The 16,259-nt window shown below is 35.8% G+C and overlaps 2 protein-coding genes across 5 annotated transcripts; both read right to left on the bottom strand.

The window, feature by feature from the left end:
* LOC123694903 (cytoplasmic tRNA 2-thiolation protein 2-A) lies at window positions 1–3,368 on the bottom strand. The gene is made up of 4 exons (XM_045640524.1): window positions 2,918–3,368; window positions 1,835–2,166; window positions 1,091–1,366; window positions 1–262 (listed from the first exon to the last, which is right to left on the bottom strand). The coding sequence occupies exons 1-4, from the start codon at window positions 3,180–3,182 to the stop codon at window positions 62–64; spliced, it is 1,074 nt and encodes a 357-aa protein (XP_045496480.1). The 5' UTR covers window positions 3,183–3,368; the 3' UTR covers window positions 1–61.
* Window positions 3,369–5,393: 2,025 nt separating this feature from the next.
* Window positions 5,394–8,244, bottom strand: LOC123691082 (probable elongation factor 1-delta). 4 transcript variants are annotated; one of them, XM_045635322.1, is made up of 7 exons: window positions 8,096–8,244; window positions 7,717–7,803; window positions 7,503–7,592; window positions 7,167–7,358; window positions 6,423–6,561; window positions 5,908–6,149; window positions 5,394–5,471 (listed from the first exon to the last, which is right to left on the bottom strand). In XM_045635322.1, exons 2-7 carry the CDS (start codon window positions 7,801–7,803, stop codon window positions 5,433–5,435), a joined length of 789 nt encoding a protein of 262 aa, XP_045491278.1. In that variant the 5' UTR covers window positions 8,096–8,244; the 3' UTR covers window positions 5,394–5,432. The 4 variants fall into 4 exon arrangements, with proteins under 4 accessions (XP_045491278.1, XP_045491270.1, XP_045491295.1 ...); XM_045635314.1 differs by having other exon boundaries at window positions 7,717–7,806; window positions 8,096–8,227; XM_045635339.1 differs by lacking the exon at window positions 7,503–7,592.
* Window positions 8,245–16,259: the final 8,015 nt, after the last annotated feature.

The raw sequence follows: 16,259 nt of genomic DNA, 5'->3' as shown, positions 1-16,259 counted from the left end.
TATTTTTATTATAATTTATTTGTTTAAGTATACTTATCTTTCTTTGCTTTATAATAATAATTTATATCTCCGTTTTTATTTCACAGTAATTTTTACTACATCCATAACATAGAGATTCATAAATATGGGGAAACACCGAACTTTCTGATAAAATATTATCTTCCATGTGTATACTTTCACTTTTCAAGTTACATGAAACTTTTTTTGAGTAAGCTATTGCAGCAACAGCAGTTAATTTGGTAGATTTAACATCAATTTTATTCTGAAAAAATAAACATTATTATTACTTATCAATATAGACCTGAAAGTGAAAATTGTCAACATGTAAGTGTGCCTATCTAATATATAAAAATCAATGCCACTTTTCGTTGTAATTCCATAACTCGAGAACGGCTGAACCGATTTCGATAATTCTTTTTTTATTATATTCCTTGAAGTACGAGGATGGTTCTTATGTAGAGAAAACGTTAATATGTACCACGGGCGAAGCCGGGGCGGACCGCTAGTTTACAATAAAATACATATTATGTATTTAAAAAAATTGAGTAAGTTAACAAAAAAATAGTCTAAGATTGTTGTCTGTATCATTGAGCAGTAATAAATATTTAAAGGATTAGCATTTCAGGACCCAGAATGGAAAGTATAGGGAGCTGTCTGATTTTCTTAAAAAAATAGTTTTAATATTTTATTAAATAAATAAATAAATATTATAGGACATTATTACACAAATCGACCTAGTCCCACAGTAAGCTCAATTAAGGCTTGTGTTGTGGGTACTAGGCGACGATAAATATAATACTTAATAAATACATATATAGATAATAACACCCAGACCCAAGAACAAATAATTGAGTTCATCACACAAATATTTGCCCTGACCGGGGATCGAACCCAGGACCGTCGGCTCAGTAGGCAGTTACTTTACCACTGCGCCAACCGCGTCGTCGTCCAACCGCGTCGTATTATAGGATGTATGTTATAATATATTATACTCTTTGATTAGTTCTTAAGCAAAATTGAAAGCATAAGCACAGAATAATTATTTTTAAATATGTAGATTTATACAAAATATTACAAAAAGCGAACATACCTGGCAAGTTTTACAATATTTCTTATTCTTATTTCCTTCCTCAGAACCAATTTTGTCAGCTGTTTTGCAAATTGTGGAAATTGTAGCAGGAGTATTTTCTTGCAGATCACATATAAACTTTGAAATGATTGATTGTAAACTATTTCCTTCTCCTAAATTGTTACCATAATAGGGATTTAATTCCTTTATTCTTACATAATGGTAAAGTTCTTCTTTGGTTATTTCTCTCATAGGTCTCAAAAGTTCAATATCAGTGTGACGGTCATCACAGAATCCCTACAAAGTTTATACAATAGATATTTAAAAAATATAATATAACTAAGTTGTAGAATTAGAATAAAACCACTTATAAAGAGATAATAACATATAAATGATTCAATATCAAAAACGCACCCTAATTTTCAATCCAAAAGTTCCATTTTATAAGAAAGTTTACTCAGGTAATGTTTATTTATTTTTATATACTATATGAAAGTGGTCATTTCAAGGAACACATTATCCATGGACTTGAACAAACAACTGTTTTTTTATTAATTTCCTTTTGCAATTGTTTTCCTTCTACTATATCTATTAATAATTAATATACTAAATACAATTTGGTATTTATAAATAGCTGTACCAATTTTTATGAAATTTAATTAATTAGATATGTGTCTACCTAAATAATCGAATAATAATAATTATTAAGTATAAACATTTTGGGTTGCAACTTGCAGTTAGTAATGTTACAAATATCATACTTACGACATCATTTTCTATTTGGGACCCTCTTCCTGTAACTATATTGGTCAGTAATTTTTCAGATAACTTTGTATTTGTTTCTGCAGTGAATATTAAATTACATTCAAATTCCTTAGCCATCTTGTAAAAAATTTGTTGCTTTACTTTAGATATATAATCAATTCTTGTGGTTGGAGAAAGTTTATTTAATTTATGTTGTATGTCAAAAATATTTATATCATCATTTTCTGTTGAAGTAAACTGATTAACATCCACAATGTGAAATACTAAATGATTAACTTTGCATTTGTCAATTAATGGTTTTGTAATTGCTTCTTCACATTCATCCTGGAGTCCTGAAAAATTTTAAATTAAGTTTACCCACTAAATGTATCATTTAATGAATTTTTTCAATTCATATATTAACATGGACAAGGAATCAGTACCTAGTGAAATAATTGATAATTTGAAATTGGGGAACGGTATATTTTGATACCCAAGAAAGGACATAGGCTACTTTTTATCCCAGAAAAATGACGCAATCCCGGAAATCACACGGGAACGGGAACCTAGTATTTTATATTTATCTAGTATCAAAGGTGACTGGGTGCTGGGTCATTAGGATTGGTCATAATATGTTGAATTCACTTGGACATACAGGGGAATGAGATGAAGGTCCAGTTTCTATTAAGTATAAAATCATTTTACTTTATAATCAACAATTAACATAACACTTTTTGCCAAAACTTTAATACTCACCAGATCTTACAAAATCCATAACTAATAGCAAAATTTTTTGAACATTTGAAATGATATGGAATACAAGTTATAGTAAATATATATTATATTTAATCAATTGGGGTTGATTGTTTAAAAAAAGTACTTAGGTGATACTGGATTTAGTAACAACTAACAAATAATTATTGGAAAGCTACCCCGATCCTACATGTATAATAAATAATTCCTATGTTGAAAATTATTCTGATTCATGTTGGGTCTTCTTCTTTTAGGGTCAGCATGACTGCATGAATATAAAATATTGTTTCTATTCGCATCAATAAATATAGCTGTCTAGCATATTAATAATAACAAAGATCAAACACTCACCTGTTACATGCAAAAATATTGGTGTAATCCGAAGTTTCTTATGACTATTTAATGAGACACCGTTTATAACTAAATCCAATAAAACTGTGGATGATATTCCTCCAGATAAACAAATTAGGGCCTTATCTGTTAAGTTTAATTTTGTATTTTTCCCAAGACATGATCGAAATTTATGTGTAATATTAGCTATGAAACAATTTTCACAAAAGAAGTAAACGTTTCTTATTGCTAATGTTCCTTCAGAATTACATTTTCTGCATAACATATTGTTGCATTTAATGTAACCAGTAATTTTCTTTTACACAGGGATATCAATATGGACAAAAGGCTTACTTTAAAACTATGTCAATTTTATATTAATGCAACCACGTTTTATTTATTCCTTGACTTCTTTATAGATGAATAATTACTTGCTCTGTGATAGATGAGCACATGTGGTGTCAGCTGTTCTGTGTGCCTAGTGCGAGTTTTCATCGAGTAGGTACGAAACGTTACTATCGCGTCTGCGTCACAGCGAAATTTGTATAAGCCGGCTCCACACTCGCGCCGCGAAGGCCCGCGAAGGCCGCGAACCGCGAGTGTGGATGGTTTCGCGACATCGCGTTCGCGCTTCGCGGCGTTCCCCGTTCGGTGGCGGTTTTTTGGTCCGCTTCAAAGGGTTTGCGAAGCGCGAACGCGAACGCATCCACACTCGCGCTGTGTTCACAGTTGTTCCGAATTACGTATTTTATGTTTTAAAAGCAAACATAATTTTAGTGCATAATATTTTTATTAATTCTCATATATTCTCATTTATAAATTCTCCTTAACTTGTTTTTTGGACTTTATAAATGCATAATTGTAATTCGCTAAAGCGCACAATGTCAGAGCAGCAGCAACTTCCACGTCCATTTTAGTCAAATGCGCGAACGTTAATGCGAAAGGTCGCGAGTGTGGAGGGCTATATTTATCGCGGCGTGTCAATGCGCGAACCGCGCCCGCGAACCGCGCCCGCGGTTCGCGGGCGAGTGTAGAGCCGCAGTATGGGGAATCAAAGCTTCCCCATACGTCCGTTAGGGGCGCTGTTCGATTTCCCATACTAATTCGGCTGTGACGCAAACGCGATAGTGGCGATAGTAACGTTTCATACTCGATGAAAACTCGCACTAGGCACACTGTGAGCAAATGCCAAATTCTTTAGACTGACGTCTCACGTCATCAGTCATGCTAGCACTTGACAGCTTGACGTGAAGTTGACGTCCTAAAATTAGAGAAAAATTGTCTTTAAGTGCAAAAATGGTAAAGTGTAAACTGTGTAGTCTGTAAATGTTGCAGACTCGGTTGCAGAACATCAAAGAAAGAAAGAAAAAATATTTATTGCCACAAGTTGTGCACAAAAGTGCACAAGTTACACACACTTAACAACTACTTACATTACTAAAAAAAAAAATTTACATGGCAATCGGGTCAGACTCAGCCATGCTGTCGGGCTTAACACCTGAACAGCGCTGATTTTCAGTCTGCCCGTAAGTTGTTATTTCCAAAGACTACTATGTATATACGGACAGTTATTTCCGAGGCTCACTAAGTCTACATTAAAATACAAATACCAACCAAAAAACATAGACTTAATTAATTACCAAGCAGAAACTACATATTATTAAATTTATAACTAGCTTTCCGCCTGCGGCTTCGCCCGCTTTGTCTAAAACCTTATAAATTACCTATATATTAAACCTTCCTCTTGAATCACTATAGCTATTAAAAAAACCGCATAAAAATCCGTTGCGTAGTTTTAAAGATTTAAGCATACAAAGGGACAGAGAAAGCGACTTTGTTTTATACTATGTAGTGATAATTTAGTAAACAAAAAAAAAAAAAATTGTACGGCTAACTGTATCATAGGGCGTCGATTTGAGAGTCGTAATTTTTTTTGTGCTTAGCTATTGTCCTATGACTCCTATGCAACTTAAATCTGAAATTTCATTTTTAGGAAACTTAGTTTATGAGCTACGAATTTTTGAAAATCGGAAAATTACTGTAGAAAGTTACTCCATCTTGTTTTTTTTTTAAAGAAGTAGCGTATTTGTGTATACTAGCTTTACTTTCACAAACATTAATGCGATCTGGTTTATTATATGTATGAAATCCTTCATCAGTAGCACTACAAAAAGTTTGAACGAGTTAGAGAATTCACATTTCCCACACCATCATCCGGACTATGGTCTGCTAAACAACTGCGCCGCGCCTACTGGATACCTTTCGTGGCGCAGACGAAAACAATATAAATGTTTAGGTGTATTCATAAAACATCCCAAAAGTAACAGCCGAAGCTAGCTGTTCAATATACACCAAAATAATTGTAACCTTTATAGTATGAAATAAGGTCGGATTTACAAAGTAGGCATGGACACTTTTTGTCCCTGGTCGTGTATCTCTGTATCTAGTTGTTATTAATAAATGTAACAACTGTAATAATGTAAGAAAAAGGCAGTCATACAAAATAATATCAGTTTATTAAATGTTTAACAATAATTTAAACTTTGTTAAAAGCAGCAATATCAACACTTTGTACCTGGAAAGAGAAAAGTATTAAGTTACATATTATATGAAAATAGTAAAATTTTCTCTTAAAATAAAATAGTAAATGGGGAATATATTCCTCTATTGAATCAAAGGTTGTCTGGAAGAAATCACTCAAAGCAATAAGATCACCTATTGTACTTATTTTAGCTATCTGTAAGTAATTGATTCATAATTTTTCTCACTCTTTTTTATAAGTCCAATAAAGACTAAATAAAATATCACTATTTAATGTTTTTAAGGTGCATTGTTGAAATTTCAGAATATTTTTAATGAAAAATGGATATGAAATGTAATCAACTTTTATCTATACTGATTTCTTAAAACAGTTGTTTGTTAACTTGGTTGAATAGTCTTATCTCAGGTATTAATATTACATAATATTTAGATAACACCTAGTTATTTACAAAAAGAAAAAAAAAACTCACAAAGTCTTCAATTTTTTCAATTTCCTCTGTCAGCCAGTCAACAGACACTTTATCGTCTTCTACAACACATGAAATTTGGAGTTTGTGAATGCCAAACGCCAAGGGCACAAGTTTAGCAGCTCCCCAAAGAAGGCCATCTGTTTCAATCTTCCTTACAGCTTCTTCCATAGCTTTCATGTCAGTTTCATCATCCCAAGGTTTAACATCCAAAATTATATTAGACTTTGCAATGAGAACAGGTTCTGAAATTAGAAGAGTGATACATTTAACATCTGTTTATATAAAAAAATTTCGTGTCACAATGTTAGTTACTAAACTCAGAGATTTGCAATCTTTATGTTATGTATTTTATTCAGTGCATGTGTTTGCCACTTAACTTCTGCAAAACGACTCATGAATGATTTAACTATACAAATGTAAACATGGTTACATTTAATTTAATTATTTTTTAAATATCAGTTAAAGCTAGTTTATCAAATCTCATTCATTTATGCTAAGATATTCTTTTTTCTTACTTTTAGATTTTTTGGCATTATAAGCTGCCAGCCTTTCTTCTCTGAGTTTTGCAGCCTCAGCATTTTCTTCTTCATCATCTGATCCAAATAAGTCAACCCCATCATCTGACTCTTGATCTTCCTTAGCTTGTGCTTGTACCTTAACATTTAAGTGACAAATATTAAAATATAGGTTTTATGCCCATTTTCACCAACAACCCGTAAAATTTAAGTGTCACCTAAGTCAATTTAGGGGATACCTAATGTAAAATTTGCTTTCACCGACAGATAAGTGTCACCTAAATCGTTATGTTAGGTAGTGATTTGAAGGGTCCCTTAAACTATGGAACCCTTTCTTAGGAGACTGTTGGTGAAATTGGGCACAAATGAAGCATAAACATCACATATTAATTAATATTTTAGTCATAATAAGAACTGGAATATACAGTAGAATCCGTTTAAGACGATCATGCTTAATACGATTTCATTATTTATTTGATAAGCCATTTTGCATCAGTCCCTGCAACTTGAGACAAGTTTTCATACATTCTTTAACGCTCAATACAATCGTCATCCCGTTTAATAGGTAATATGTGTTGGCCGTTAGGGTTAACTGGGTATTTTTGGTTGAGTCCCTGGGATATCGTCTTAAACAGGCTTTACTGTATAATATTTAATGATAACATATTTGAAAATTTAAAGTTATTGAGTTTAATAGAAAATATATTGTAGAAAATTTGGTTATTAAAGTAACTGTTCTCTTACTTTTGGTGCTGCTGCTTGTGATTTTGCTCCACCTGTAGATTCAATACTGTCTACTCGGGCCTGAAGACTGATAACTAACTTGCGTAAATCATCTAATGCCTTCTTTAAATCTGAATTTTCAAGTTCTAGTTTATTCAACTTGCTTTGTATTTCTGTGTTGGGCACACCAGCTAATGACGCCACATTGTCCATCTGCAATTTTATAATCTTATGAATTTATGTTCACGAATCAGACATATCAACAATTATCTTCAACAACTAGGTATATAAAAAAAAAGAACTAGTGCTACTTCTACTTTTACATGCAACTCTTTAATGTGCACACAATTTACTTACACATTCAAGAGAGTTTTTAATGTGTTGTCTTGCTTTTGCTACTTCACTAGCTAGTGATGACCCTGCCACCGCTAGTGGATTACTTTGGCTCTAAAGATAAAAAACAATAACGGTAGTTTTATATTAATTAATCATGACTTTTCGGTATGAATTTTTGACGAATTAAAGTATCAACAGTTGTTTTTCTTATTTATAGGTTAAAAATTGTATTTACCTTGTTTAGGGATTCATAATATTTTTTCTCAGCATCGTTATAAACATTTTTGTCGAGCCAGACCTTTTCAAACATTAAAGCAGACATCTTCTGAAAAAAGTGTAATGTTTAGTCAAGTTACATAGGTATCTAAAATTATCTACTTTATATCATATTACATATTTCTGAAGCTAGCTGAAATAGTTTTGTGTATAAAAAGACTATCATTTTCAGTAAGAAGAAAGTCATTCAAGGTCATAAATAATTAGTTGTTGAAACTTTTGGGCAAGTGAGGTTAGAATTAAGTTAAATTAAAGAAATATTAAAAAATATCTCAAGACTTCTTTATTACAATACTTTCGTTCTTTACGTGTAGATTGTAATAAAATACGATAATTACCCTGTAAAAGTTATTCTTGGTCTTATTTTAAACTTCACCTGATTTCAACGAGAAAAAGTCAAAAGAACGATCAAAGAAAGGGAAAGATTATGTTGCCAACAAAAAGGTTGCCAACATTACATTTTTTAAATTTGACAGCAAACACGTCGTGGCGCCAATTTTCAATCCATGTCTTGCCATGTAAAAATAAACTTCTTTTGAATGATATGAACTTAGGATAAGATTATGGAATTAACTAATAAGGAATTATGTGATGAATTATTATGAAATAAAATCTAATTACAAAATTAGGAAAGTAACTCAACCACTTATATATTTTTTGAAGGGTTCGGGCATGAACATTTGTCGCTTATTTAGGAGTGTCGACGCGAACCATTGTTCACACGTCTTTATTATTTTCTTTGATTACATCGGAAAAAACATTATTTACACTGTGAAATTGGTAAGGCGCATTGGGGTAATTCAGGCGACCGTGTTAAATACATAAGTATTTGTTAAATTAGTGTGTAATTATTGATTGATTAAGTAAATATGTATGCTAATAATATTACACCTATGTTTCTTCATGCCATTCACGTCACGATACTTACAACGATCAACGATGGTCTAAAATAGTATTAAATTATAATATTAAAATTATAATATAATATTATTAAATTAGTGAAGACGGGTCGAATCAGTTGCGCTCTTACAATCAAGACGATTTGACGCACACTGTCGTTGCTGCTTCCGGTGGCTAGTCATGGAGGGTAGCGGGATCCGAGGCACGGTGCACCGCTGGCCGACCGCTGGTCAGTAGGGGGCCCAAGTAGCGTGCTAGCCACATGTGAAAGGCTGCCCCGCCAACCAGCGAAAAATCCCAAGTTGCGCCATAGTGCCGGTTGGCGACCGGATGAGAGGGCCCTATGGACAACTTGGGGGGGCTCGGGCGTCCCCGCAGTCTCCAGACTAGTCCCCGTCATTGCGGCTTCTAAGTGTGTGTCTCAGGTCCAATTGTAAAGCGCCTCGATTCACTACCGTCTTCTCACCTTCTTCACTCTCCTCTAAAAACACATGAAAAAGGCAAGATACAGAAGTAACGTTGCACAGCGGCAGCACTCCCTCTCGCTGAAAGTGGACCTCACCAATATCAGAGGTCTCCACTCAAATCTCGCTGCAGTCCACTTCCACCTAGAGACTCATAAACCCTGTATCTTGTTCCTCACGGAGACGCAGATAAGATGTCCGTCTGACTTGGCGTACCTATCCTATCCCGGCTACACCCTGGAGCACAATTTTAAAGCTCGGTCAGGTGTGTGCGCGTACGTCCGAGACGACATCTGTTGTCGGCGTCTCCGGTATCTTGAAGACCCCCATTTTTCCGTACTATGGATGCTGGTGGACACAGGCCCAGAGAAACTTCTCTATGCATGTGTCTACCGAGCGCACAGTGGAGACCAGGAGACGATCAGGCTCACAGAGTACCTAAGTGAGGCGGCGGACGCTGCTCAGCACAAATACCCTTCCGCTCAGCTTGTGTTACTGGGGGATTTTAATGCCCACCACCAGGAGTGGCTATACCCATACCAGTGCACTGACCTCGCTGGGAGAGAGATGCGTAAACTTGCTATAGCATTGAATCTCACCCAGCTGGTTCAAGGAGCGACGCGGGTTCCTGATGTTGAGAGCCATACAGCCAATTGCTTGGACCTTCTGCTGACAACAGATCCAGACCGTTACTCGGTAGCGATTTCCTCGCCGCTTGGCAGCTCCGATCACTGTCTGGTGAAATCTGTATCTGTCTACTCGCCGCCCGATCCCAGTCCTAAGGGCTCTCGGCGCGTGTGGCAATACAAGTCAGCAGATTGGGATGAGATGCGTTCCTTTTTTGCATCATATCCTTGGCGGCCTGTCTGCTTTTCTTCTGAAGACCCTTCGACCTGCGCGGATGCTGTGACTGATGTGTTGCGACAGGGAATGGAGTACTTTATTCCATTCTCCGACGTAGCCATGTCCGGCAAAGCTCAGCCCTGGTTCAGAGCCGATTGCAGACGCGCTGAAGCGCTAAAGCAAGAGGCGTATCTGGCTTGGGTTGACGCTCGACACCGCAAAGCGAGGGATGTATCTGAAAAGAAGAAAGCCTTTAACCGGGCTGCCAAGTCCTGCAAGAAGGCTCTACGGAAAGCTCGATTTGACCACGTTAGCCGTATAGGGAACAAACTGGCTTCTTACCCCTCCGGTAGTAAAGCGTTTTGGTCCCTGGCAAAGTCGGTTGAATCGAATTTCTGCCGCCCCTCACTTCCTCCACTGCTGAAACCTGACGGGACGCTGGCTCACACCGCCGTAGAGAAAGCGAACCTATTTGCTACTCTATTTGCGGAAAATTCTCGTCTGGATCCCGCAAGCGCAAAACCTCCCAGTCTACCTGGATGCGAGGCGAAAATGCCGGAAATTCGCATCCGTCAGACGGAGGTTCTTAAAACGCTGCGGAATCTTGACGTGAATAAAGCCAGTGGCCCTGATGGAATTCCAGCCATAGTTCTTAAAACCTGTGCGCCTGAACTTGCTCCTGTTTTGACACGCCTCTTTCGCCTTTCGCTGACGACTGGAATAGTACCAAAATCATGGAAACTTGCCAACGTGCAGCCTGTGCCCAAAAAAGGCAGTCGTGCCGATCCTTCCAACTACAGGCCAATATCAGTCACGTCCATACTCTGTAAGACTATGGAACGTGTACTGAACAGCCGGCTCCTGGCACACCTAGAAGCGAACGACCTCCTCAGCGACCGACAATACGGGTTCCGCCGAAACCGGTCCACTGGGGATCTTCTAGCGTACGCCACCTACATCTGGAGCGAGGCCATCGAGAATCATGGTGAAGCACTTGCTGTCTCCCTTGATATCTCGAAGGCCTTCGATAGGGTCTGGCATGATAGTCTTATTGGCAAGCTTCCATCCTACGGTCTGCCTGCTGGTCTCTGCGCCTGGATCTCAGATTTTCTGAGAGACCGGTCGCTTCGGGTAGTCGTCGACGGCTGCTCGTCCGACCAAATGGCTATAAATGCCGGAGTCCCTCAGGGATCAGTTCTCTCCGCAACACTCTTCCTGCTACACATCAACGATCTGCTGAAACCCGGTATCTATGGGTACGCAGACGATAGCACTGTTGTGGAGAGATATGTATCCAGCGCGCGAGCCAGTACGGCACAAATTCAGTCTCTACGGGAGGCGATGGTCGATCGCATGAACTTGTCCTTACAGGCGGTCTCCGACTGGGGCGATGCCAATCTGGTCAAGTTCAATGCGTCTAAGACCCAGGCGTGTCTGTTCTCCGCTAAACGGAGTCCATTCCACCTGACTCCGAATTTCCAAGGTGTGTCCGTGCCGATAACTAACCACCTCGAGCTTCTTGGTATCACCTTAACGCCTACTCTGAACTTTGGTTCCTTCATTGAATCTAAAGCCCAAGTAGCCTCAAAAAAGCTTGGAATTCTGGCGAAGGTGAGACAGTATTTCAGCCCGGGACAGTTGCTCAACCTTTATCAAGCACAAGTCCGATCGTGCATGGAATACTGTTCTCACCTCTGGGACGGTTCCGCCAAGTACCAGCTGGAGGCGCTTGAGGCGATAGAGAGGCGTGCCAAGAGGCTCATAAACGACAATGACCTAGTAGGCAAAAAGCTCCAGAGCCTCGGTCACCGCCGCAGAGTGGCCAGCTTATCGGTCTTCTATCGGATACACTTTGGAGAGTGCGCTGCGGAACTGCACGATCTCGTTCCGCCATCCCCGTTCTTCCATCGATCGTCGAGGCGCACAGATTCTAGGCATCGCCATATGGTGGACGTTCCATGTACCCGGACTAAGCGGTTCGGTTCCACATTCTTTATCCGAACCGCGAGGGACTGGAACATGCTTCCTGAGTCTGTGTTCCCCGACGAGTACAATATGGGGGTCTTCAAGCGTAGAGTGAACAGGTACCTTCTAGGGAAGCGCGTTCCATCTTAGACCGTATCTCAGCTTAACATCAGGCGAGATTGTGGTCAAGCGCTTCCCTATTACCAATAAAAAAAAAAAAAAAAAAAATAAAATTCTGTAAGCACAAGTGATAACTGCGTTAAAAACAACCGACTTTAAACTTGCACTTGCAACATTTACAAATACAGACAAAAATGCTCATAAAATAAAAACTACTGGGCCTATCCGAATAAAAATTTTATGGGACCAATTCGACACCATCCCGCATCGAACAAAAAAAGAATCACGTAAATCGGTTCAGAAACCTCGGAGTAATCGGTGTACATACATAAAAAAAAACATACCGGCCGAATTGATAACCTCCTCCTTTTTTTGAAGTCGGTTAAAAATGACACGATCTTAACAATTAATTATTATACGTCTAATCTAACTATCAAACTTATCTAAATTTGGTACCTTAGATCATTAAGTAATGATCTAAGATGGAAACCTAATACCTATAGTTTGAGACCCAGTAACAGGAACTATGCTGATGATTTAATTTCCCGACCCAGGATAAAAACATCATAATAAAGCCTAAGTTCATTAGGAATAGATAACGAGGAATTCTAATAGTAAAAGAATTTATTAATGATCCAGCAGTTTCGGACCCTATACGTATTGAATTCAAACAAATAATCAAATAAGTATTTCCTCTTTATAATACGTCTTATTCTAGTGTAGATGTAGCCTGTGTTGTCTTCTATACATGTAATAAAACAGTAGGTAACTAGAATAGTAACAAATATAGTTGAAAATATAGTTTATTGTATTGTCTGAGATCCTTGAAGTGTGTAAAGTTTGAAGATTTGAATCAAATCTGTCCATTGGGATGACCCAATGGACAGATTTGATTCAAACTCAGCATTTTTTTCTGTGACAGGTCAAGCTAATCAAAACGTGTTATAATTATTGTCTAAGATTATTGTATTGGCACCAAGAGGCAAGATTGGCACCGATCCCTGACAAGTGTACAAAGTTTGAATTACTGGGTACAAACCAGTACAAACATACAAGCAAACATATTTTGATAAAATTTAATACAGCGATAGACCTGCTACATTTTATTTGAATAAAATATTTTTGGAGGTGGCTAACTAGTTATGCGTGTTATCGAGGGTTAAAAAAAATAACAAAATTCGCGAATGAGTATATAATATAATTCTTTAAAGATCAGCGGTGAGCACCTCGAATTTGAAAATCGATATGTCGGAGGTTCGGGCGGGAACAAATAAAAAAAAAAGTAATTTCATTCTTCAAATCGACACAAATAGGTCTAAACTAGTATTGTACTATTGTACTACACCATATTCTCCGTAAAATATTCAATCTACTACCTACAGTATGGAACTTACACAATATGGGTTTTATAAAGACAATTTCTAAAATACTTTCATTGGTAATAACTAAATAATAATAATTCAATGCACATTTTTTTTAGACGTTTCTAATTAATTGAATTTTGAAAGTGAAGATTACTAAACATTTTTGCGGGCATTTTAAAATTCAATTAAATACCTATATACATATTTTGTCTTATTAATTATTTGTTTTACTTACTTCTAATAATTATTATCTGTAATTTCAGAAGAAAAATAATTAATTTATCCAGAACGAAAGGTCTGATTTTGAACAATTTATTAGGTCTAGAATAGTGTTGATGAAATTAGAAATTTTCTTTGTTTACAATTTTACATGTCGTTGATGATACAATAAAAATGTTCGATTTCATTATAATTCTACTTCTAAGAGCAAATATTTTTACGAGAAATTAACAATCATCAAATCTTTAACATTATTAATGTCAATTCGACGTAATAAATAAGAAATTTTAATTTTTAGTTAGGTCTCTTTCCCGTCAAGGAAGTGAATTTTCAAAAATCATATTAAAAAAAAAATTTTTTTTTTGAATTTCTTTACTTTCCCTCCAGGGCCCATCGAAAATTTCCAGACCGTATAATACGGACTGATGATGATGATGATAATGATGATATACATATACCTATAATATTAAGTATATAGATAATAGTGCCCCACAAAATTTAATGCTGTGACTATGTAAGTACCTATTTTAAATAATTCTGTGATTTTTGTTTTTGAGTTAGATCGAATAAATATACAATTAAATGAAAATTATATGCTTCTCTGTCTACATCTAGAGCAATACCAACTGCCAGAAAGTGCTCTAATGGACACTTCAAAATCTTGTTGTTACCACTCGAACTCACGCTGCAAAGCGTTCGAAACGTCGACAAGATTATTTAAAAAAATAAATCGCGTTGAAAATTTAAAATGTATATAAGTAAGTATGTATTTAATTCAAAAGACTTTAAATTTATAAGTCTAAGTAGGTAGGTAGTTTTGACAATAAGTTTTTGCGTTACATTTCGCACCAACGAAAATTGTTAATAAAGGAATGAAAAAAAAAAAGATTTCCAACGGGGTCCGGTTTCCAAAGAGGAAAAAATCTCAGATTTATACAAATAGTGTATCACACTTGCAATGTTTATGTTCAAGCTAAGGTTCCAGCAGAACTATATTATATTGTAGGTAGGCACTAGCTTTCTGCCCGCGGCTTCGCTTTGTCTAAAACCTAATTAATTTTATACTAAACCTTCCTCTTAAATCACTCTATATTAATCACAGATCACAGATAGATCTCTATGATATTTATACATCAACAAATTCTAGGGATATTTGGTATTGCATCAAATATCTCAAAATCTATAGAGAATTTTGTGATATTGTAAATGGAAGAATTATACTTAGCTCATTTTAAGGTCTTTAATATACAATTAAAACATTTTATGATTTTTTTTTTTATATTTCATTAAAATATTAATTTTTCTCACCAAGGTGGAAACTTGGATAATAAGGATTTTCATTTCTTGTCAGAAAAATATAATTTTTGACTAAAATTGGCCATTTTTTTCCAAAAAATCAGTGTTGTCAGCATTTACATTATTTTACCACAGACATAGATCTAAAAATGTCGGTAATTTTTACTTGAAATTGAATACGAATGTCTTATTGCGGTATGAGGTCCTGTGTTCTTTGGAAGTGTTCGTAAAGTTGTTGAGCCGTATTTAAGGACTTTGTTGATACTTGATGTGTGTATTTATAAAAACAGAACAGAAATTCATTTTGATGCATCGATGCATCGTAGTTTTATAGATTTTAGCATTCCCTATGTATGACTATGTATTAGACCTTTTATAGGGACAGAGAAAGCGACTTTGCTATAAACTATGTAGTGATAGTGATAAATTGATGTTTTTATCAGACATAATTTTACTTATTGTAATTTATTCTTTCAATAAGCCCTGTATTTTCTAATTTCTTTAATTTTTTATTTAATATGTTGATATAACATTTATAATTAGAGTGTTCCAAATAGGCATGGTAAAATTATAATTACCTAATGATCTTATATTTCCGAGAGTCAGTGCTTTTTTTTTAGGTGTAGGTATTAAACTTTTTTAATTTAACTTTTATGCAATCGGAAGTTCCTTATTTACTTAACTATGACAAAAGGAGAGTTATGTTATTCGAGTGTATTTAATATGTAGATAATATTATGTACCTATGCATACAGCATATTATTCTTTGGCACACGTAAAAGCCTAAAATGGCTTATTGTATATTTTTGTAAGTGGTGTCAATCGATTCGTATTAGTCACGACTCATGAGAGAGACATTGGGTACATCATGAAAGGTTTGCAAAATGAAGGTTCAATATTTATAAAACTAAATTTAATCTACGTAGGTACCTTATAAAAGATGTACCTATCATAACATTAATGTACCTATAATGAAATGTCGAGCGTGCAGAAATGCTTATCCTATTTTTATGGATAAAATATACCTATGTAGGTAATTGAAGAATGGAGTTTTTGAAGGGTGCAAATCCCAGGTGCAAATCAACCATAATTTTTAATAATATTGTTCACGCTGTTTGTCAATGTAAAAGTTTTTTTTTTTTTTTATACTGATCATTCAAGATTAGATTTAGGTATTTAATACTAGATTTCCGCCCGCGGCTTCGCCCGCATTTGCAAAGAAAAACCCGCATAGTTCCCGTTCCCGTGGGATTTCCGGGATAAAAACTATCCTAGGTGTTAATCCAAGTTACCCTCTATATGTGTGCTAAATTTCATTGTAATCGGTTCAG

This window comes from Colias croceus, chromosome 1 (genome assembly GCF_905220415.1).
Source record: "Colias croceus chromosome 1, ilColCroc2.1".
NCBI classification, from domain to species: domain Eukaryota; kingdom Metazoa; phylum Arthropoda; class Insecta; order Lepidoptera; family Pieridae; genus Colias; species Colias croceus.
Note: the sequence above shows the minus strand (reverse complement) of the source record. Positions and strands in the feature narration are given on the sequence as shown.

Excerpts from the sequence above, each read along its gene's own strand:
- LOC123691082 (XM_045635322.1), bottom strand. The coding sequence starts at position 7,803 with ATGTCTGCTTTAATGTTTGAAAAGGTCTGGCTCGACAAAAATGTTTAT. Across the intron at positions 6,562-7,166 it reads CACAAGCAGCAGCACCAAAA|GTACAAGCACAAGCTAAGGA; the intron begins GTAAGAGAACAG and ends TTAAATGTTAAG. Across the intron at positions 6,150-6,422 it reads TAATGCCAAAAAATCTAAAA|AACCTGTTCTCATTGCAAAG; the intron begins GTAAGAAAAAAG and ends TTCTAATTTCAG.
- LOC123694903 (XM_045640524.1), bottom strand. The coding sequence starts at position 3,182 with ATGTTATGCAGAAAATGTAATTCTGAAGGAACATTAGCAATAAGAAAC. Across the intron at positions 2,167-2,917 it reads AATATTTTTGCATGTAACAG|GACTCCAGGATGAATGTGAA; the intron begins GTGAGTGTTTGA and ends AAAATTTTTCAG. Across the intron at positions 1,367-1,834 it reads CCCAAATAGAAAATGATGTC|GGATTCTGTGATGACCGTCA; the intron begins GTAAGTATGATA and ends TAAACTTTGTAG.